At 45.1% G+C, this 24003-nt stretch overlaps 1 protein-coding gene across 1 annotated transcript in view; it reads left to right on the top strand.

Moving 5' to 3' along the window:
* Positions 1–24003, top strand: part of cercam (cerebral endothelial cell adhesion molecule) — a 79648-nt gene that overhangs the window by 13688 nt on the left and 41957 nt on the right. The window contains exons 3-6 of the mRNA XM_068012248.1: positions 5140–5257; positions 13889–14023; positions 15365–15569; positions 17697–17816. Coding sequence (XP_067868349.1) covers positions 5140–5257; positions 13889–14023; positions 15365–15569; positions 17697–17816 — 578 coding nt within the window. The remainder of the gene's footprint in view (positions 1–5139; positions 5258–13888; positions 14024–15364; positions 15570–17696; positions 17817–24003) is intronic.

A 24003-nucleotide genomic window follows, 5' to 3' on the forward strand; every position in this document is an offset into this window, starting at 1 on the left:
TCACTCTCTTCCGATTTGCTATGTATGTCTCTCTGTCTTCCTCTCTTCTGTGTCTCTTTTTGTCTCTCATTTTGCTGTGCTTCTTTCTCTTTCTTACACCACTTCTTTCCTACCCCTTTCCCCCTCCATCCCTTTGTCTATCTCCTCTTTACCCCTCTTGGCTCTCTCCCTGGTCTTTGCATCCTCTTATTCTCTCTCCTCACTCCTTTCCATCTCCATTGATCTCTCTTGCCCCCATTCATTCCTTCATTCATTCTCTCTTCATCTCATAGATTCCCCTCTCCCAAAGTGCCCTGATTGTTTGCCTTTCTCCGCCATACTGCACCACCCTCTGTGTTCGCACTTCAGCCGCTGGCCTGCTGAGCTGCTTTTGCAATCATCTAGCATTATTACAGCATTAAATGCTGTTCTCTGTCACCACCTGCACAGCAGGAAGGCTGAATTAATAGCCTAGTAGCACTGTCAGCAATAGAGTATCTTACAAACGATCTCATGGAGGTTCAAATTGTCCTGCCTCCTAACTCTCCCCTTCACTCATTGGCAAAAGGACACGGCATTGATTCCTGGCAACTTATGCAGCCAGAATAACCCAGACTGGGTGGGGAACGAGGAATGGAAGCCAGGGACATGGTGGTAGGAGAGGAACTGTAGACAGCTGCACGAAGGTGGGGCTGAAAAGGCAGACAGATTGGCAGCACACAGCCGGTATGTCTCTCCGTTCTCTCTTCCCCTACACCTCTACAATTTCCTCTGTTCACCTCAGTTTGTCTCCTTTGTTTCCCTTCTCGTTCTGTCTACCTCCACTCAGTATTGCACTGAAATGTCAGCCTGGATTATATGCTTTAATCGCTAGAATGGAGCTTTAGCACAGCTGGTTGCACACTTGCATCCAAGTTGGAAGATTGTTGTTCAGCAAACACCATACATCTGCCTAGTCCCTGAACGGCAACACCCTGTAGACCTGGGACTGAAGTCAACCAGTGGGGAGGGGGGGAAAGCGGTGGTATGGTGATCATTTTAATTTGCCTTCTAATTATACATTAACCGCAGGCGCCTGGAAAATATGTTTCAAACATTAATATTTACTTTTGCTAAACAAAACAACAACGTCAGATGATGAACCGTTTACACGACCAAAGAGAGCTTCTAACTGCCTATCCGATCCCTTTGGCGGCACAGTGGCGCAGTGGTTGGCACCGCAGCCTCACAGCTCCAGGGACCCGGGTTCGATTCCGGGTACTGCCTGTGTGGAGTTTGCAAGTTCTCCCTGTGTCTGCGTGGGTTTCCTCCGGGTGCTCCGGTTTCCTCCCACATGCCAAAGACTTGCAGGTTGATAGGTTAATTGGCCATTATAAATTGTCACTAGTATAGGTAGGTGGTAGGGAAATATAGGGACAGGTGGGGATGTGGTAGGAATATGGGATTAGTGTAGGATTAGTATAAATGGGTGGTTGATGGTCGGCACAGACTCGGTGGGCTGAAGGGCCTGTTTCAGTGCTGTATCTCTAAACTAAACTAAACTAAACTAGAAGTGTCCCAGTTTTTTTTTTGTTCCTTAAACCCAGTTAGATTTTATACTTTGGAGCCTCACGGGCCACATATAAAGTTTAATTCAGTGTTCCCATGAACAACAACTACTTGCATTTGTATGGTACCTTTAATGTAGTGAAATGTTCCAAAGCGTTTCTTAGCAGATCTATCAAACAAAATTTGGCAATGAGCCTCATAAGGAGACGTTAGCGCAGATGACCAAAAGCTTGGCCAAAGAGGCAGGTTTTTAAGGAGTGTTTTAAAGGTGAAGAGAACGGCAGAGAGATGGAGAGATTTTAAGGAGGGGATTCTAGAGCTTATAGCCCAGGCATCTAAAGGAATGCCGCTAGTAGTAGGGTGATTAAAATCAGGGGTGCTCATGAGGTCAGTATGGAGGAGCACAGATATCCTGGAGGCCTGTAGAGCTGGAGGAGGTTACAGAGATAGAGAGGGGCAAGGCCATGGAAGGATTTGAAAATAAGGCTGAGCATTTTCAAATCGAAGTGCTGTTGAATGTTATTGAATGCCAATGCTGGTCACCGAGCGCAGGGTGACATGTGAAAGGGATGTTGGAGTTAGGATACAGACAGCAGAACTTTGGACGAGCTCAGATTTGTGCAGGGTGTATAATTTCCATGCCTGTCAGACTGCAGATACTAACAGACCCTGGTGTTACAACGAATGCACCAAGAAACAACAAAACCAAGGTCTGTCCTTTCAAACATCCAGAGACGTGAAACTCAAACAGGACACCAGCTGAGTAAGAAATACAAGTGTAAATAGCATAAGGTAGAAAGGTCTATCTGTGTACTTACTTGCTAAACCAAGGGCTGGACTGGGTGGGAGGGGGGCTCCATTGACGGATGCTGCCGCCCACATAGATCTCAAGGAAGGCTAATCTATGTGGGGCTTGTGCATTTAGCTGGTCTCAGCTATGGTTTTATAATATTCAAAAGCAAAATACTGCGGATAATGGAAATCTGGACTAAAAATAGAAAATGCTGGAAATGCTCAGCATCTGTGGAGAGAGAAACAGAGTTAATGTTTCAGGTCGCTGACCTTTCACCAGAAGTGGTAAAAGTTAGAGATGTAACAGGTTTTAAGCAACAGAGGCAGGGAAAGTGTGGGGGAGAGGAAAGAACAAAAGGAAAGGTCTGTGATGGGATGAAAGGCAGGAGAGATTAAATGACAAAAGGGGTGATGGTGCAAGGCAAAAGGGGATGGTAAGGGGACAAGTAAAGAAACAAAAGACACGTCTAAAGGAGGTGTAAATGTCAATAGCAGAATCATTGCCAACAGCTGCTGTCCCAAAAAATACAAGCAGTGGTTAGAGTCATACAGTCATACAGCACAGAAACAGGCCTTTCGGCCCATTGTGTCTGTGCCGGCCATCAAGCACCGAACTATTCTAATCCCATTTTCCAGCACTTGGCCCGTAGCCTTGTATGCTATGGCATTTCAAGTGCTCATCTAAATACTTCTTAAATGTTGTGAGGGTTCCTGCCTCTACCACCTCTTCAGGCAGTGCGTTCCAGATTCCAACCACCCTCTGGGTGTAAAAACTTTTCCTCAAATCCCCTCTAAACCTTCTGCCCCTTACCTTAAATCTATGCCCCCTGGTTATTGACCCTTCCACTAAGGGAAAAAGTTTTTTCCTATCTAACCTATCAATGCCCCTCATAATTTTGCATACCTCAATCATATATCCCCTCAGCCTTCTCTGCTCGAAGGAAAACAACCCTAGCCTATCCAGTCTCTCTTCATAGCTGAAATGCTCCAGCCCAGGCAACATCCTGGTGAATCTCCTCTGCACCCTCTCCAGTGCAATCACATCCTTCCTATAGTGTGGTGCCCAGAACTGTACACAGTATTCCAGCTGTGGCCTAACTAGCATTTTATACAGCTCCATCATAACCTCCCTGCTCTTATGTTCTATGCCTTGGCTATTAAAAACAAGTATCCCATATGCCTTCCTAACTACCTTATCTACCTGTGCTGCTGCCTTCAGCGATCTATGGACAAGTACACATCTCTGGCCCTCTGTACTTCCTAGGGTCCTACCATCCATTGTATATTCCCTTGCCTTGTTAGTCCTCCCAAAATGCATCAATGGTTATGATGTGAAATTGTTGAACTCAGCGTTGAGTCCAGAAGGCTGTAAAATGCCCAATCGAAAGATGAGGTGCTGTTCCTTGAGCTCCCATTGAGCTTCATTAGAGCAGTGTAGAAGGCCAAGGATGGAGAGGTCAGAAAAAAAAGACTTGCATTAATATAGCGCCTTTCATGACAACTGGATGTCTCAAAATGCTTTACAGCCAATGAAGTACTTGTGAAGAGGAGTCACTATTGTAATGTGGGAAAATGGGAATCGGGCGGAGAATGCAAACAGGTGACTGGAAGCTCAGATCGTGCACGCGGACTGAAGGGAGATGTTCCGCAAAGTGATCACCCAATCTGCATTTGGTTTCCCCATGTAGAGGAGACCGCATTGTGTGCACTGAATACAGTACAATAAAGTGAAAGAAGTACAAGTAAATTGCTGTTTCATCTGGGTGGAGTGTTTGAGGTCCTGGGCAGTGGGAAGGGAGGAGGTTATCGGGCAGGTGTTGCATCTCCTGTGCTTGTTTGGAAAGGGAAGGGGGTGATTGTAGAGTGGGCCAGGAGGAAATGGTCCCTTCGGAATGCCGAGAGGGGAGGGGAAGGTGTTTGGTGGTGGCATCATGGTGGAGGTGGTGGAAATGGCGGAGGACAATACGTTAATTGTAGAGGCTGATGGAGTGGAAAGTGAGGACAAGAGGAATCCCATCCTGGTTTTGGAGGGGAAGGGGTGGGTGCAGAAGCCTGGGAAGTGGGACAGACACGGTCGAGGGCCCCGTCAACCACGATGGGGGGGAAATCCCCATTTGAGGACATAATCAGAAGCACTAGAATGGAAGGTGATATCATCAGAATAGATGTGATGGAGACAGAGAAGCTGGGAGAATGGACAGAGTCCTTAGAGGAAGTGGGGTATGAGGAAGTGTATTCAAGGTAGCTATGGGAGTCAGTGAGCTTATAGTATATATTGGTTGACAGTCTATTCCTAGAAATGGAGATAGAGAAGTCGAGGAAGGAAAAGGAAAGGTCAGAGATGGACTATGTGAAGGTGAGAGAAGGGCGGAAATTGGAAGCAAAGTTGATGAAAGTTTCCAGTTCTGGGCAAGAGCGAAATGGCACCAATACAATCATTAATGTACCAGAAAAAGAGGTGAGGGAGGGGGCTCAAGAATGTTCTCCGTATCCAATGAAAAGGCAGGCATAGCTAGGAACCATAAAATTACCTTTAGAAACTTGAGCCTGCTTGCTGACACTCGGAGTCTAAGCTCAGACATGAAAGAATGGCCTCTTGGGCTAAAGTTATCAAAGACTTTGCGTGAACCCTGAAACCCTACCCCAGTAAGACTCGACACAGCGGAGGGAGTGAATTGGGAAAGAGAGCAATGGGTAGTCCAGGAGACAAGCACGTTTTAACCTTTGCCTTTGCCCGACAGTTTATTAACTGGGTGCTAACATGCTGTTGAAATCTAATCATGGTTTCCTGCATTTAACACTTCCTTTTCTGTCCTGTAGATCCTATCCTAATGAACTGGGCCCCAAACATTGGACCCACACCAGATTTGAATACATCATGAAGCTGAAACAAGCTGCCCTCAAATCTGCAAGGAAACAATGGGCAGATTACATCCTGGTGAGTAGAGCTGACAGTTCTTTCCTGTAAGTCTCTACCTTAAAGGAACAAATGGGGCTTTCCAATGAATGCAAGGTACGGTCCAAAGCATGATCGTCTGAGGATCTCTCATTTTGGTATGTAATAATAAAGTTAAAAGATACAACTTTTATACAGGAGCGTGCTATTGACATATCTCAAGGTGCTTCACATAATGAATTACTTTTTAAAGTGCAGCCACGCTCACTCTGCAGGGAAAAACGGCAGCTGTTCTGTAAACAGTCCTGGCCGTCAATTTGTTTATTTTTTTCGTTGATTGAGGGAGGGATGTTAAGCAGAACCCAGGAAGAGCGCCCTCTCCTTCAAACCATTGTGACAGGCAGGTAAGGCATCAGTTTAATCCTTTATCTGAAGATTGACATCTGCAACAATGCAGCCCTCCTCAGTACTGCCTCAGTGTGAGGGATAGATTACATTCTCAAACCCTGCCCCAGTGTGCACCCCCAAAGCAGTGCAGGCTCTCTTCACCACAAACCCCCCTGCACCCCCGTGCTCCCTCTGCACTGCACCATTCCCCAGGTTTAAAGCCCGTTAGAGCGGTCTCGCCTTACTGGGCATGTGCCTGTGATAATGCTCCTTACCTATTGCCATTGATCTCCTGCTACTGAGTAACTGGCACAGTTATCTGCCTCCTGCTCCCAGATGCTACGACTTTCAGCTCTATGGTCCTGATTTATGAATACGTATTGCACTGGATCAGTTGTCAGGTTTCCTACGTTTTTCTATTAATTTTACATTGGCAGTTTTGATTTGTGCTATTCTGTTTGCTCCATTTAATAATGGAACAGAATTAGTTGAGGGATTGTATTAATATGTGCTGAAATACTGTGCTTTTATTTGTACCACAATATGAATACAATGAAATGTTGATTAATATATTGGCTTCAAGTGGAGCTCTTTTGTGATGTGTTAAATATACTCCAGTTGGGCCAGTGTGGATTCAGACACCCCCAATGTACATATCAAAATCTCAGGAAGGAAAGTATTCCAGCTGGTCCATCAAGTGTGCCCCGCACTCATGACATTAAGAGTATCATGACTAGACACCCCCTAGACTACGTATGACTAGACAGCCCCAGACTACACATGACTAGACACTCTCTAGACTACACGTGACTAGACACTCTCTAGACTACACGTGACTAGACACTCTCTAGACTACATGTGACTAGACACTCTCTAGACTACACGTGACTAGACACTCTCTAGACTACACGTGACTAGACACTCTCTAGACTACACGTGACTAGACACCCCCTAGACTACACGTGACTAGACAGTCTCTAGACTACACATGACTAGACACCCCCTAGACTACACATGACTAGACACCCCCTAGACTATGCATGACTAGACGCCCCCTCGACTATGCATGACTAGACGCCCCCTCGACTACACATGTCTAGATTCCCCCTCAACTACGCATGTCTAGACTCCCCCTCGACTATGCATGACTAGACTCCCCCTCGACTACAATGACTAGACGCCCCCTCGACTACACATGACTAGACGCCCCCTCAACTACACATGACTAGACGCCCTCTCGACTACACATGACTAGACGCCCTCTCGACTACACATGACTAGACGCCCCCTCGACTACACATGATTAGACAGCCCACTCAGGAGAGAAATTTGGAAACGTATCTTCACGCAAAGGGTGATAGAAGTGTGGAACTCTCTCCCACAAAAAGCAGTAGATGCTAGCTCAATTAATAATTTAAATCTGAGTCAATAGATTTTTGCTAGACAAGATTATGAAAATATAAGGAGCCAAGGCACTGGATGGAGTTGGGAGTTGAGATACTGGTCAGCCATGATCTCAGTGAATGATGGAACAGGCACGAGGGGCTGAATGGCCTACTCGTGTTGCAATGTTCCCACAAAGGAACCACCAACATTAGGGGTAATCCAGGCTCCAGAGTCAGCACAAAGGAGTGCAGTGAGGTGTAAGGAAAGAAGTACAAGGAATGACTTAATAAACAAGGGGTCTTCAGGCTCAAAGAGACATCTCTGAGAGACCTTGAGAAGGTATGTAAGATACTTAACAGCATAGAGAATGTAAAGCAGAAATGATATTGCTGGATACGGCAGGTCAGAGATTCAGAATTATGAAGTCAAATTTAAGATAGATGTTGACAGCATTTTTCCGCACATCGGGAGAATAATGGCTGGAACTAATTATCAGGGGGAGCAGCAGAGCCCAACACACTGGATTGTTCAAGAGTCAGTTAGATACCTCAAGATGACATTTGGGTAATATTCTGGAAGGGAGTGTCTAGTCATGTGTAATGTAGGGAATGTCTATTCATGTATAGTCTAGAGAGTGTCTAGTCATTGTAGTCTAGGGAATGTCTAGTCATTGTAGTCTAGGGAATGTCTAGTCATTGTAGTCTAGGGAGTGTCCAGTCATTGTAGTCTAGGGAGTGTCTAGTCATTGTAGTCTGGGGAGTGTCTAGTCATTGTAGTCTGGGGAGTGTCTAGTCATTGTAGTCTAGAAAGTGTCTAGTCATTGTAGTCTAGAGAGTGTCTAGTCATTGTAATCTAGAGAGTGTCTATTCATTGTAGTCTAGGGAATGTCTAGTCATTGTAGTCTAGGGAGTGTCTAGTCATTGTAGTCTAGGGAGTGTCTAGTCAATGTAATGAGTGGGTGTCTAGTCATATGTAGTCTAGAGAGCGTCTAGTCATATGTAGTCTAGAGGGTGTCTAGTCATATGTAGTCTAGAGGGTGTCTAGTCATTGTATCTAGGATCTTGTGAAATATAAGCAGAGAACAATGAGTGAAACTGTGCTGTAAGTTACAGAGGGGAGATCACAGATTATGCAGAACACAGAAGGAGGGATGATGAATCATTCATTTTTAAGCAACTTCCCCTTCAACTGCTGGATCAGGCACACTGATCTCTGCTGGCATTTGATCCTATCACTAGCACACAAGGGAGCTAGTTTCTTCAGAGCGACTTCCTGCTCAATATATCAGAATCACATGCATCCCACTCTTATTGTAAGAATGTTAGTGAGGTAACTTGTCATGTTTCTTATAAAGTTCTACACACAGCCTGTCCTTTTCAATGTTTTGCTATTGGGAGCTTCATTGTCAGAGGAGTCAACTAGGCTCAGGTTCCTGTGAAGGTTGTAAATTCAAACTACACTCCAGGACTTTATTGCATACTGTAGGCTGGTGTTTCAGTGAAGAACCACCACCACCTGCAAGCTCCCCTCCAAGTTACACACCATCCTCACTTGGAACTATATCCCCATTTCTTCACCGTTGCTGAATCAAAATTCTGGAATTCTCACTGTAGCTGTACCAACACAACATGGACAACAGTTCAAGAAGGTGCTCACTACCACCTTCTCAACAGCAATTAGGGTTGGGCAATAAATGCTGGCCTTGTCAGCAACACCCATATTCCGTGACTGAATGAAAGAAAAACTGACTTGGTCAGTAATAAGGTTGTAGTAAGTCTCTGTAGGTCCCCATAATGTCTTAGAGACACACACATATCACTGGTGCTTCTGTTGCTGTTGCTCCAGCAAGTGCGACATTTAACTTTCATGTGCAAATAACAGAACAAGCATTGATTGTCAAATCACCATTATTTCAAACAGATTACAAATAACACAAACCATAAAATCTAGGCTAACGTCTTTTACTGTCAAACTATCAAGAGCAATGATGGGCAAAGGTTTATTTGGCAATAAATTCATCACCTGCAAAATTACTCCCACCAGTAAGCCCACACCAGAAGTGAGTTTGCATTATACCTGTTAAAACACAATCACACATCTGCATTATTGGTTAGTGGCTGCCTTCTGGCAGATGTTAGGCTGCTACAGTCTCGATTTGGCCATGTTAAGAGTATTTGGCAAGAGCCAAGCTCTACAATCCTCTTGTGTCTTGGCAATCAGAATCAAACACGAATCCAAGCACTGAAAGTACTAAACAACTCTAAAGCACTCTGGACATAGCACAGTTCAGTACAATTCAAGCGACAGTAAATGTACGAGAAAGCAAGGCTGAATTTACACTATAATTACTGCATTACTGTTTCACGTCAGTTCGAATCCCTTTGCTGAACAGTGAAAGTCCAGTCCAGATTGACTCTGTTTTTTCCATTACTCGAGGAGTTAGGGAACTGAGCAGTTCTTTCCAGCCGTTCCACCATCAGTATGAGTCACTAGCGAATCATCTAATGACGCTCTCTATATCATCCCATCAAATATACATAGCATTGAAAGAATGACTTGCATTTATATAGCGCCTTTCATGACCACCAGATGTCTCAAAGCTCTTTACAGCCAATTAAATACTTTGTTTGAAGTGTAGACACTGTTGGAATGTAGGAAACATAGTAGCCAGTATGTGTACAGCAAGATCCCATAAACAACATTGTGATAATGACCAGATAATCTGTTTTTGTGATGTTGATTGAGGGATAAATATTGGCCAGGACACCGGAAATAACTCCCCTGCTCTTCTTCAAAATAGTGCCATGGGATCTTTTACATCCACCTGAAAGGGCAAATGGGGTCTTGGTTTAACATCTCATCTAAAAGACGGCGCCTCTGGCAGTGCAGCACGTCCTCAATACTGCACTGGAGTGTCAGCCTTGATTTTTGTGCTGAAGCCCCAGAGTGTGACTTGAACCCGGTACCTTCTGACTCAGAGGTGAGCATGCTACCAGCTGAGCCACAGCAACCCATTTACAGCACAGAAAACAGGCTATTCAGCCCAACAGGTTCATGCTGGTGTTTATGCTGCACACAAGCCTCCTCTCACCCATCTTAATCAAACCCCATCAACATATCCTTCTATTCCTTTCTCCCTCATGCGCTTACTTGGCTTTGCCTTAACTGCATCTATGCTATTTGCCTTGAGTTAAATATATATCCTGGCCAAGTACTGCACAGGTGAGATATAAAGAAAAGCCCCTTCTCCTTTTCCCTATCACTCAATCCCAGGTCAGGTACAGCATGGGCTAGATGCTGAGTAAAACTATCTCTCCACAGTTGCATCAAACATTTGCAGAGCCAGGTAGCACATGTAAGTTCAGACTAGCAAAGCTGTTGTCACTGTTGCAAAGTGCGTTAGATTTTTGGGGAGTTGTAGTGTCGGCACTTTGGTAAATATAGTGGAGAAAATTACATGTTGCTGATCAGGGGAGGGGAGGAAATAAAGGAATGCAAATATATTAAGAAGTTTAAATCTCTTGTGGCATTGTACATGGGGAGTTAAGATCAGGTGAAATGGGGTTAGAGATTAGGGATAATTGGATCATTGACTTTTTCCAACCACTGTAGATCAGTGGCCCTAATAATATATTACACAACAAAAACAAGAAATGCTGGATTCACTCAGCAGGTCTGGCAGCATCTGTGGAAAGAGAAGCAGAGTTAACGTTTCGGGTCAGTGACCCTTCTTCGGAACTGACAAATATTAGAAAAGTCACAGATTATAAACAAGTGAGGTGGGGGTTGGGCAAGAGATAACAAAGGAGAAGGTGCAGATTGGACCAGGCCACATAGCTGACCAAAAGGTCACGGAGCAAAGGCAAACAATATGTTAATGGTGTGTTGAAAGACAAAGCAGTAGTACAGATTAGGTGTGAATATACTGAATATTGGACAGCAGCAAGTGCAAACCTGAAGAAAAACAATATTGTTGGTTACACAGTACAGAACCAACACGTCCTCCAATTCAGAGGAAGCAACCCCACAGGACATGCAGTAATCAATGAATGTCATTCATACTTCAAGTGTCACACATCAAGAAAATAGTACAAAAAGAAAGTTCATCATTTCTTGCTGAATGCTGGGATTTACCAGATCATCATCTCCAATTGAATGTAGAATGTAAGAAATGGGAGCAGGAGTAGACCATAAGCTGCTCGAGCCCTGTCCTCCCTTCTATCTCATCACCACTTCCCTGCCCTATCCCCATAAATACCTTAATTTCCTTAGTGTCCAAAAAAAGGCATGCCTATTTACAGCATTTATGCCCTTAAAAGGGCAGGCAGCTTACACACAGCTCTACCGGCATCAGAATAATGGCAAGAAATGCTGGATTCACTCAGCAGGTCTGGCAGCATCTGTGGAAAGAGAAGCAGAGTTAACGTTTCGGGTCAGTGACCCTTCTTCGGAGTTCCGAAGAAGGGTCACTGACCCGAAACGTTAACTCTGCTTCTCTTTCCACAGATGCTGCCAGACCTGCTGAGTGAATCCAGCATTTCTTGTTTTTGTTTCAGATCTCCAGCATCTGCAGTATTTTGCTTTTATATCAGAATAATGGCGTTTGCAGCACAGTCCTGCCTCTGCTGAAAGAGTGCATGATATGACTTGCGGTGAGCAATGCCACAGGAGATCTGCTGGTCTTCAATATAAATTAGCCTGCAGCATTCCTGATGATAACTGTTTGTGGTAGCAAACTCCCTCTTGGCTGTTATTTATCTGCTGGTTGGCTGAGTCAGTTCCAACAAGTGAAAAGCCAGCTCCAATGCTCACTTGTTAAGATAAAGTGGCTCCATTAAACATTTTGGGCGCTGTTAGAAAGCAAGTCAAGTGAGATCACTGTCATTATGTCGGGGTCAAAATCTGTTGCGTCTTTTCTGCTGCTGCTTAACACAACAAAAGTTGAGGTGGATTTGTAAAAATTGTTGGATGTTTTGAAATAAAACCAAAAAGTGCTGGAAACACTCAGCAGGTCTGGCAGCACTGTGAAGAGAGAAGCAAAGTTCACGTTTCAGGTCGGTGACCTTTCATCAGCACATTTTGGTTTTATTTCAGATTTCCAGCATCTGCAGTATTTTGCTTTTATTTTAGTTGGATGTTTTGATCCCATTCTCAAGAGGGGAGCCAATAACTTAAGTGAACTGATCTCAACCAGAACAACTGTAGGAGCACCTCCTGGGGTCAGTGCCACAAACCCTCACTTCTTGCTAATGATAACCCTGATACCTTGACCAGTGTGAATTTTATGCGGTTCTCTGCCTTATTTGTTTCTTCAGTGCGCCTCGGGATATTTCTCTCTGTTAAACGTGCCATATAAATGCAAGTCATTGTTGTTCCTTGGCTCTTCAGCGCAGTTCCATTTCAGAGTAGTCGGCACACTGGTGTGACCCCTAACTGGTCCATTCTCCTTTCTCGCCAACCTTCCTGCCCAGTTTGCCCGCTAGAGGCTAACCTTCCTCCTGTCCTGCACATTCCACCCACCACTAGCAACTGAGTTTGCCAGTGGATCAATCACCACCTCCTCAGCATTTTCTGTCAAATGTCTGTTCACTCATGAGCAAGGCTCTTGCTATCAATGACCTTATTGAGGACAATCGCATTGAAGTCCTGGCTTTGTTTGAAACTTGGCTGACAGGTGATAATCCTTGCTGAAGTCTCCTCCTTCAAGTACCATCCCTTGTTCCCAACCTCTCACCTCTCCTTTCAGCCCCACGCTGAGTTTCTGATCGATATATGCTCCCGCCTTTCCTTCCTCAGCGTCTGCACTAAGTGGACTTTTTCCTTAGTGATTTCAATCTCCATTTTGGGGGGTTGGGGAAGAGAAATGATATCAAACTCTCAGTATTTAGTACAGAAGCGGGAAAGGGAGATTGAGAAGATGGGGAGAGGAGAGGGAGGCTGTTGTCATAGGGATGTGAAAGGCACTATATAAATTCAAGTCCTTTCTTCCTGAGCTTTTTAATATTCGATAAACGTGCTGATTTCGATTTGTAGAGCCTTTTTTATCAGAAGGACATCACAAAGGCCATCAAAGGACATCAAAGCCAATACCCTACTTTGTGTTCTGGCCATCAACCTGAAACATTGGGCTGAATTTTCCTGACCTCATAAATACGGGGTTGGAAGTGGGGGCTGTTGGAAAAATAGGGGAGAGCCAGATCAGAACAGGTTCCTGATGCATTCTCGTCTCAGTTGATCTGTCCCAGGGGCTGACTGTGAGCTGGGTTGGCTGCTTGCTCCATAGAGCAAGCCAATTAGTGCAATCGAATCCCCACTTAGGGGACATTTTATCTTGGTGCTGGTATTTTACTGACATTGGTGTGGCCCCGCCGTGTGTGGAGGTCGTCACCTCACTCAAGGCGGCTTCCTGACGGCAGGCCAGGTGGCCATTGGAGTTCCAATGGCAGTGCCATGGGGTTGAAAGGCCAGTCTGTGACTAGTCCTGCGGAGTGGTTTCCCCTCCACCCCAATGACCGTCCTGGCTTCAGGCCTCTCTAATTGATCACTACTCTGCAATCTGCCTGCCTCAGCAGTGCCCGCTCTCTCGGTAGGGCTGCGGACCCTCTGATTGGCCCTGCAAACTCGGGAGCCCACCTGCCATCCTTAATAGGACGGTGAGCATGGAGGTGGCCAACTAGGAGGCCATCACCCAAATGTTTGCACCGGTGGGCACACTGACCGCATGAGTGGGGTCTGGACCCACATATTGGCCCAATGCCTGGGCCCCGAGGCTCTCCGGAAAATCCAGCCAATTAACTCTGCTTCGCTCTCCACAGATCCTGTCTGACCTGCTGAGTGTTTCCAGCATCCACAGTATTTTGCTTTAACTTAGTAATCTTAATTCATTTTATCTTCACTCAGTATATAGACACGGATAACATTCTCACGAATGACCAGACACTGAAGCTGTTGATAGCTGAGAACAAAACGGTCATAGCTCCACTGCTGGTGTCACAGACGGCGTACTCCAACTTCTGGTGTGGGATTACTCCTCAGGTAAAGGGCTGTATTCACGGATTCTTCACGGTTCCATTGAAATTAAATCACATTTCCTTTATAATACATTCCCTGCTTATTATGCCCAGTTAGTGAGAGGACAGGAGCTCTTTTGTCACTGCGGAGTGGGGGGGGGGGAGAATTAAATTTCTGTAGGGGGTTCTCCCGATCATCCAGTGTAACTTCTCCAGAAGATCCATGGAAACCTTGGAGAAATGATGTAAACAACATGTCACGGGGCACACTGGGTCTAGGGAGGCTCAAATGCCTGAAGTTTGGCCGTAGAAATTGGATTACACTGCCTCTGTTTTATTGGCGTAAAGCGGGCACCTAAGGGTCCAATATGATGGGCACTGTGCGCGGGGACGTTCAGTACTGAAAGTCCATCATCCGCCAAATTGGTAAAGGTTCCTTCATAGATGTTAGGCCAGTTGCATATGTAAATAGAGGGTCCAATGCATGTTTAAGATCTCCTTTGGAAACCTTGTTTTGGACTGACTGCAGCATGTAGTGTGAGTGCTGCCAAACCAACAGTGAAGTCTGCCACCAGAGAGATAAGTTTGAACTGTGTTACCTTAATGTGGAGTGGGAAAAGCAAGAGTGCTGCTCCCAGATCCACAATAAATTTGCGTGCTGCCGTTCACCTCCACTCAACCCTCTGTGCCCCCTGATTGCACACGAGATCCTTGGCCAGCAGCTAACTCTGCTGACCCTGTTGCCCCACTGGCCCAATGAGCTGCCTCAGGAGTGTTGACTGACACCCACAGCATGTTGATGATAAACAATTGAGGCTGGTTGTTGCAGTCCTGCTGCCGGCCTCTTCAGACATGTGCAGCCTGTGCCCTACAAAGGTTGTGCACTGATTTGGGCCTGGCCCAATTTCCAGGCCTCATGTTTTCAGCTTCAAATCTCAGTCTTGGGATTGGGAATCTCTTTGGTTTTCTCCTGCTCTGCAATCCATCATACTCTGGCGGAGGTAACTGGCAGGCGTCCTGGCACCTTCTTCTCTTGCTCAGGCTGTTGGGAGGCTGTTGACAATAGGCCAAGATCACTTTCCCTCCCCCGGGCATTCCCTCTGTGTCTTGAAATGTTATAATCCATTTTCCAAGTTTCTGCTGCCTTCAGAGAACTCGATTTGCCGGCCGGCATTTTGGGAAAACTGTGGGCAGCCTGCTCCTGATTTCCCGCTAAATGGTGGATGGCGGGCTAGTGATTTTCTGACATCCGCAGGCGCGGCTTCTCACAGGCAAGCACGCTCTTGGGAAGCTGGTACTAAATGTTCAACTGACGGACGGGACTTGCCTCCAGACTCGTGTTTATTTTTGTTTTGTTTTGATCAAGGGTTACTACCGCAGGACGGCAGAATATTTCCCAACGCGGCACCGTCGGCGGTTAGGCTGCTTCGCTGTTCCAATGGTACACTCCACCATCCTGATTGACCTACGTAAAGAGGCCGCGCTGGACCTGGCGTTTTACCCACCGCACCCAGAATTCTCCTGGGCCTTTGATGACATCATTGTGTTTGCGTTCTCATGTCGTGCTGCAGGTAGTCACCGTGTGTGCAGTCAGGAAGATACAGGCTTAAAGAACAACCAATCATTTTCCTTCTTCACTGGAATTACTCTCTTTGAGTGCCCTCCTAATCTTGCTATATAACCACGCTTATGTATCTTGAGTTTCCCTGTGTCTATACATGTGCATGTTTTGGATGCTGCTCTGGATCTGAGCTCATCGCTTCTATTCCCCTTTCTGTTTCTTCTCTTGTCTTCTACCGCCACCCTTGTCCCCTCCCCACCTCCAGCCCCAGCCAGGCCACTCTCTCTTGTCACCGTGCCTCCTGTCATTTCTCCCCTTTTGGATACTCTGCACCCCCAAAAGAATCCCTACCCCCACCCTTCACCTCTCCTCAAACTTCCGAATTGCTTCACCAATGGTGGCCTTGCATCCAGCTGCTGTGGCCGTAAGTTCTGAAATTCCCTCCTCAAACCGCTCCACCTCTCTCTCTCTCTCTCTCTCTCATGGAATCTTACAGCACATAAGCTGGCCATTTGGCCCATCGTGCCCGTGTCAGCTCTTTGAAAGAGTTCTCGAATTTAGTCTCACACCCCAGCTTTCTCCCCAAAATGCTGTAATTAGTCATCTTCAAGTTCATGTCCAATTGCCTTTTGAACTTTCCTATGGAACCTGCTTCCATAACCCATTCAGGATAGTACGTTCTAGACCTTAATTATCTCCTATATACCCATTGGTGGCTCGGTGTTAAATGTTGTTTGTTAACACTTCTGTGAGGCACCTTGGGAGGTTTTACCATGTTAAGGGTGCTATATGGATGCAAATCGTTGTCATTATGGGATCACATTACGGATTTGACACTCAACTTCCTGGGAGTTTTTTTTAACAAGTGGCAACTACAATTCCAGAATGCATTGCAACATAACTCGCCTTTGTCTCTGGATGGTTGGAGTTTGACTGATGTATTTACCTCATTCCTTTTTTTCTTTTGGAATTGAGCTCTTTTCTTGTGTGTCCCTAAAGAGCACAATTACATGACCTATCACTCATTCTAAAGACCTCCCACCCCTCCTTTGGGAAAAACTTTGTGGCTTAATCTTTGGAATAGTCTAGCCCAGAGGTCTGTGGATGTTCAGTCATTGAGTATATTCACGGCTCAGATCAACAGATGTTTGGGCACTAAGGGAATCAAGAGATGTGGGGATAGGGCGGGAAAGTAGATTTGGAGTAAAAGGTCAGCCAAGATCTTATTGGAAACGTGGCTTAAAAATGGTGAGGACTGGGTGCTTAACATACAAGTATATAAGTATATAAAGTATTCAGAAAAGATAGAGATGGAGAAAAGGGAGGTGGAGTGGCAGTACTGATTAGGGAAGAAATTGCAGTGTTGGAAAGGGAGGATGTCCTTGAAGGGGAAAGGACAGAATCCATTTTAGTTACAAGGTTAAGTTGGAAAATTTGGGGCTGTTCTCCTTAGAACAGAGGAGATTGAGGGGAGATTTAATAGAAGGATACAAGATTATGACAGGCTTAGATAAGTTAGACAAGGAAAAACTGTTCCCATTAACAAATGGTACAAGGATTGAGAAACACAGATTGAAGGTTTTGGGCAAGAGATGCAGGGGGAATAGGAGGAAGCACTTTTTATACTGGGAATGGTAATGACCTGGAACTCGCTGCCCATGAGGGTGGTGGAAGCGGGGACAATCAATGACTTCAATAGGAAATTGGATAGCCACTTGAAGGAAATAGACTTGCAGAGCAATGGGGATCGAGCGGAGGAGTGGGACTGACTGAATAACTCCGTGGAGAACAGGCACGGACTCGATGGGCCAAACGGCCCACTCCTGTGCTGCAGATGACTCTATGGGAGTAGGTTCGAGGGGGCTCTATGGTCTGCTCATGCTCCTGTTTCTTATGTTCTCAATGCCAGCAGCACTGGCCTGACGAAAGATGGTTGAGCTGTCAGGTGCTGGATCGAGGGAACAGGAAGTGGGTTTCACAAGTGCGAAGAGTCTGAAGGCTGATGACGGAGTGGAATAGATGGTACAAGGGTGTTAGGGGATCAGGGGCTAGGAGATAATGGTTGGAGGACGAGGCTGAGCAATTGCCTCAGTTACTGGGTCAAGTCCTGATCACCCTTCTTGTTTTTCTTTTGCAGAGGTTCAGATGTATGTGTGCAATAAAGAGCAATACGGTTTCCTCAACATTCCCGGCAAGCCCCAAAGCTCATTGGAAGATGACCGCCTGAACTTTGTGCATCTTATGTTGGATGCCATGAGTAAGACTAGCCTTGAATGTAGTTTTTTGACTCATCAATGATACATTGTGACAGGGAACAAAAGATATAGAAATAAGCAACAACGTAGATAACAGAAATACTCACTTGAGCATCGAGGCCCCCTGTCCTGGAGTGAGGTTTAGCAGTGTCACCTGTAGCCAGTCAGGACTGTTGATGTGGTCAAGAATGTTGATTACTGTCTGGAAGCATTTCTTTTTCCTCAATGTCTTTCAGGAGTAGGGAAGAAATGATCTCTTTAATGGAAGTTTAGCCTGTGGTTAGTCACCTGCCCTTGGTGTTTAAATAAGTTGGGGAGAGGTTTCAAAATGTACTGGACCAAATGGTCTCATCTCATTTCATACTTTCTTATGCCTTGACAATAGGGGGAAGATGATAAACGAGTCCAAATAAAACCATTACAACATTTCAAGAAAGGTTTGTATTTTTAAGACCCTCACTGCCTTATTAGTTAAGCCAAAAGTACAATTTTCATTCAAAAGGACTCTATATATGCAGACATTCATCTACAATAGATTCTATTTAGCGATGTACAAATCTAAATGCTGAAAGTTCTGACCTCCCTGCCTGCACAAATTGTCCTGTTTACTGTATAGAGCAGTTTCTCTCATGGTATGGGGCCATGGGTTAAAAGTACAGCCATTAAGGAGTTAAGAAAAACCAATGAGAGGAAGAAAGGTGCTTGACTGGACATGGAAGCAAGAAAGGAGGGGAAAGGACACTGGGCGGGGGAAGGGAGAATACTTTTGCCAGGATAAAATGGCAACATAGATCCTTGGTGACCTGTTGCTCTGGTGACCTTGTCTGATGACCATTGGCTTACAATGATTTGTGCTCACCAGTGACAAGTCCAGGAGCAACATTGCAAAGAGGGAGTTTATGGTCAACAAAGGAACAAAACAAAGTGAAGACACAGGCACTGTGGCCTAGTTTGATTGGTATTCGCTTTTCTCCCAGTTTCTTTCTGGAGTAAAATGACCAAATCCCTCAAATCTCTTCACTATTGTTTTTTTTTTTGACAGCTCTCAAGCAATCTGTTAATCTTGTGGAGACAGCTCGGTTTATAAGCATCAATTTACCAGTCACCATGACCACATGGATTATGGAGAGAAACAGATATAAACAAAACAAGAGCTGTGGCAACTATATTGCCTCTGTGATTAAATGGAACTGGAGGCTCACTCACTTCTAAATTGGAGTGGCACTAGAGAATTCCCTCAGAATTAAAGAAAGAAATTGTGGGATCCAGGATCCTTAAATATTACCATGTGTAAATGGTGGTTTTCTAAATTCTCTTTGTTTTTGTAGAAACCTGTTTTGAATATTTTACAAGGGAAATGTATTCGTCTGAACAATAATCCTAAATGTTAAAAGGAAGATCGACTCGCCAGTTTCTGCCTTAATTCATAGGTTCTGGGTTACAACATTGCCACTCGGGGTGGGTCTGGAGAGCAGCCATTTTGTAAAGACTCCTCTCTTTGCTGACATCATTTGGGAGCGTTGCCCAGGATTTGCTGCTCAGTTGTGATGTCACGCTAATGTACAGAATGCCTGTTACCACACAGTTTCTAGCCAGTAGCTTGAAGGCACGTTAACCACAAGAATAAAAGCTGAACGATGCCACTTTAACAAGTGCCATCCTGACCTGCAGCATTTAGAATCAAGTGTCAAATTCAGGAGTCATAGATACAGCACTGAAACAGGCCCTTTGGCCCACTGAGTCCATGCCCACCATCAACCACCCATTTATACCAATCCTACATTAATCCCATTTTCCCTCTCACATCCCCACAATTCTCCTACCACCTACCTACACTAGGGGCAATTTTTTTTTTTACAATGGCCAATTTACCTATCAACCTGCAAGTCTTTGGCATGTGGGAGGAAACTGGAGCACTCAGAGGAAACCCATGTGGTCATAGGGAGAACTTACAAACTCCACACAGGTAATACCCAGAACTGAACACGGGTCACTGGAGCTGTGAGGCTGCGGTGCTAACCACTGCGCCACTCCTAAGGAGAACGGGTTTCCCCTTTTAAGAGGCAACAAGCAAACCTGGTGTGTCGAGAAACAGAAATAAAAGCAGAGAATGTTAGAAAAGTGGGACGGTCAGTAGTTTGAAAGGAAAGGGCAGGATAAAGATTCTGGAGACCCTGAAAACACTTTAATCTGAAAGAATACTGGACAGTATTTAAATGAATGAGATTGCCTGAGTGAGGAGCTTTTGGGAGTAAGATCAGCCAGAGTGCGATGTGATTTAAGAATCCAGTACCTGTGTTGCCTGCTGGATGAAGAGTATTGTGTTGAAGCAGACACTCTATCACCGACACTGTTAACGTTTTATGATGTTTAGTTTGATAAGTCAGCAATGAATTGGTAATGTCACCAGAGAGTGGTGAGCCTGTGGAATTCGCTACCACAGAAAGCAGTTGAGGTCAAAACATTGTATGTTTTCAAGAAGGAGTTAGATATAGCTCTTGGGTTTGAAGGGATTCAAAGGATATGGGGCGAAAGCGGGAACAGGTTACTGAGTTGGATGAATCAGCCATGATCATAATGAATGGCGGAGCAGGCTTGAGGGGCCGAATGGCCTACTCCTGCTCCTATTTTCTATGTTTCTACGTCACGTGCTTTGCTCGAAGCTTTCTTTAAGTACGTAGATGAAACTGTGCTTGTTGTTTGTGCAACACCTGTCGGAGAACTGGGGTTGTGGAGTGAGTTCCTGGGTGTCAGTTGTGTTTCTGTGGAGCTGAGACCCACCCAGCCTCCGCACCCCCCCCCCCCCATCCCCTGTCACTCTCACACCCTCTCCTGTTGCTAGTATTACTGCCAAAGCACCCACTTGCTCTCTGTGCTGCTGCTGTCAGGGAGTTAGGATAGAGTGAAAATGACTCTTTTTAAAGGATGTTACTGCCTCCCTAATAAAAAGAAACGCATTAAAAAAACATTTGGAGCAGTGCCAGAACCTTTAATTAACATCCAGGACCAAAATAGCTGGGATTTCCTGTTCTGGCAGCCCATAAGTTTCCTCCCATTAAAATGAAGTCCTGGGCTAGTAAGCATAAGAGCAGGAAAGCCCGGCCAATGTGTCTAACCTATGCTGCTGCTATTTTTTAACAAGTGAGTTGAAGGAGATAGAGGACTAAAGAGTTAAAAGTCTAGTTGGGCTCCTCCCCCAATGGCCAGCTGGGTTAAATGCACCTGGTGCTATGCTGGTCCAAGTCGATCCCAGGTTCAATCCTTGTTTGGATTGAGTTAGCTAATCTTACCCTGGGGCTGCTGCAAATTAGATTTGATGTCCCTGGACGAGACAGGTGGGTGTATGCTGGGCAGTTAAATAACCAGGGTACTCTTTCCTGATCTTCATTGCCTCTTGCTGGAGAATGGGTATTAGATGTTGATCAGACTGGGCTCCGCTGTAAGGTTCCCCTCACGGTCGAATGTCTTTTAAACACCCCATCTAAACTGACACATGCACAAGGTACCAGAGGAATAACAGACCCCAGCTTGAGTCAGCGCCTTCAGGGGAGAAGGAGGAGGAGAGATAATTGGGTGGAAGGGGAGAACAGCTAATCGGTCTGCTCCCTCCAGACTACACTGTAGCCCGCCTTTAACTGTCTTTTCTGGTTGGATTTGGGTTTCTAGTGCAAATGCAGATCTCTCTGTTCTGAAAGAAAACTGACTCCAAACAAACCTAGGACCTGGAGCTGGGCCACATGTGACCCTCCTATTGATATTGCTCAGCATTTTGAGTACTTACAGGCGAAGGACAATCTAGCGGTAAGTACTTACTACTAGATGTGCCTGAGGTGGGTCATTATTTTACCATTTTATATATATATTTGCTGGGTTCCTCAGTGGAACTCAGTGTTTCCATACTGAATCAGGAATTGGCTGGACCTCTTGATGTTTTTGTTCATTGCTGATATGGTACTGGAGGTGTTACATTAGTGTCTCTGGGCTAGTGATGGGCAATACAGGGCAGGGAACCAGCCTGCTGTTGGCTGCTAGCCAGTGACCCTTGCGGGACAATGGTTGAGGAGCGTTGCGGGGTGGGCTGAGAGGGCGAATGGACTGCGAAAACTCACTGTCTGGAATTACACACGATAAACTGGGATACTGCAAAACGGATGGAAAAACAAGTAAACCCCTCCCCTGCCCCAAAACAAAGAGAGGCATGCCCCTCCCCCAAGGGGACTTATCTCTAATAATTTTCCCCTATTGTTCCCCTTACTAGCTTCTCACCACCTGTTTCAGTGACCCAGGTGACTGGGTACCTCACCTTCTGGTATGCCACCTGCAGGGCAGGTTGGTGAGGGCCACAGTAGATGAGGCTTTACTGTTCAGCTGGTTCTGCAGGAATTGATCCCCGAGAGCATCACGCTGCCACATGGATGCCCAAAGTGGGTCAATTGCTCCGTTCCCCAACACTGGCGTCAATAAGCTTAAAGAAAGCACAATATGAAAAGCGCATCAATCATTCTCTTTACAGTGAGCCTGATAATGAACAATGGCAGCAACTTGTGTTCATAAAGCGCCTTTATTGGAGGAAAATGTTCCAAGGTGCTCCAGAAGAGGGTTATCAAACCTTAGATAAACAGTGGACTCTTCTTGGTTTTCAGCCAGGCCTGGCAGGATCAATCAGGCCAGCTGACATACTGAGCAGCTAAGAAATTCAGTGGCTAGATTAGAGTCAGAATCTCAATGATACACAATAGCTGAGCCCTTCGCACATGTGTAGCTCAGAGCAAGAATCCTTTGGTACGGCACCAACTCGAGCTGAGAGCAATAGCTGGATGTACGTGTAAATGGAAAGAGGCATTATTGCCCTGCTTTAAATAATTGTTTCCAATATTGAGTTCATCCTCTGTCCAAGACTTTGATGCTCCCAATGCACTGTACCGTGGAGTGGTGGAACGTTTTGGTTTTGCTTGCTTTTCATTGGGAAGAGTTTCTGACAGAAGGCAAGGGCTTTCTCCCTAACCACCCCTGCACTCCCCTCACCCCCCCCCCCCTTCCTCCCCTACCCCTGCCTCACCTCAGGGAGGAGGTGAATCAGAGAGCAGCCCCTCAGACACTCCGGCACTGTCGTTAATAACAGTACAAGAGAATTAAGGGGTCTGTTATTTCAGTGGCGGAATACAATGGATATAGCAATGGGAATTGTAAGTTCTTAAATGGAGACAATTGGACGACACCATTCTACCAGACTAGGTTTAGTGCATTTAAAAGTTGACTGCTTTCTATGGGGTGCTGAGTGACACAAAAATGACAGGTCTAGAAAGAATCTGTGCCCACTGTATATCTATGGAAAATAATAGTGATCCAGTACGATCAGTAGGGAGGAATCTGACTTTAGTAATTCCCGGCTCCTGGTTACTTGTTATTATTTCCTAACATTGTTTGGAGTTGGTGGTGACAATTTCCTTTATTAATAGATATGATATGCAGTTGATGCTTAAGTAATATGTTTTATATTCAAACAGTATATATAAAATCACTCAATGTATATTAGTGAATAGAAAGGTTGTGTACATTATTTAATATATTTTTTGATACATCAGTAGATATAATTTATTATATTCTATAATAATCAATGCAGATTATACAATACAACGCTCAGTATAGATTTAACATACAGATATTATATAATACAATATATTTTGTACATTGTGGACAGTTGAAGTATGTCATACACAATGCATACAGAAATGCACACACAGGGCCCTGTTCTTCGCAGACAGAAAGAACATGTACACACATGGGGCCTGTTTCAGCTAAACAAAATAAGTGACAGCTGGTTCATTCCTCAGGGCAATGCCTTGACCCATCAGAGTCAAGCTGCCTGGTTTAAAATTTCAAACAAAGCTTGGCAGTTAACTGTCAGTCACCATAAACTGATGCATTCTCCGTGGCAACATCTCTGCCAATCAGAGTCCACTTGCCAACCAATCAGCACTCTCCTCCCTTACAGTATAAATGTGTTGCTTTCCCTTACATTGGTATTCTTGCGAATTGTCCTGATGAGTGCAAAGACGAAAAGCTTCGACAACATGTCTCTGTTTTCAGCAATCATAACTCCCAAATAAGGCGATGGACATGTTCCCTTCTTTTCAGCAATACTCATACAGAAATTGGTAGATATTGTAACCAAATATGGAATCAGGG

This window comes from Heterodontus francisci, chromosome 32 (genome assembly GCF_036365525.1).
Source record: "Heterodontus francisci isolate sHetFra1 chromosome 32, sHetFra1.hap1, whole genome shotgun sequence".
NCBI classification, from domain to species: Eukaryota; Metazoa; Chordata; class Chondrichthyes; order Heterodontiformes; family Heterodontidae; genus Heterodontus; species Heterodontus francisci.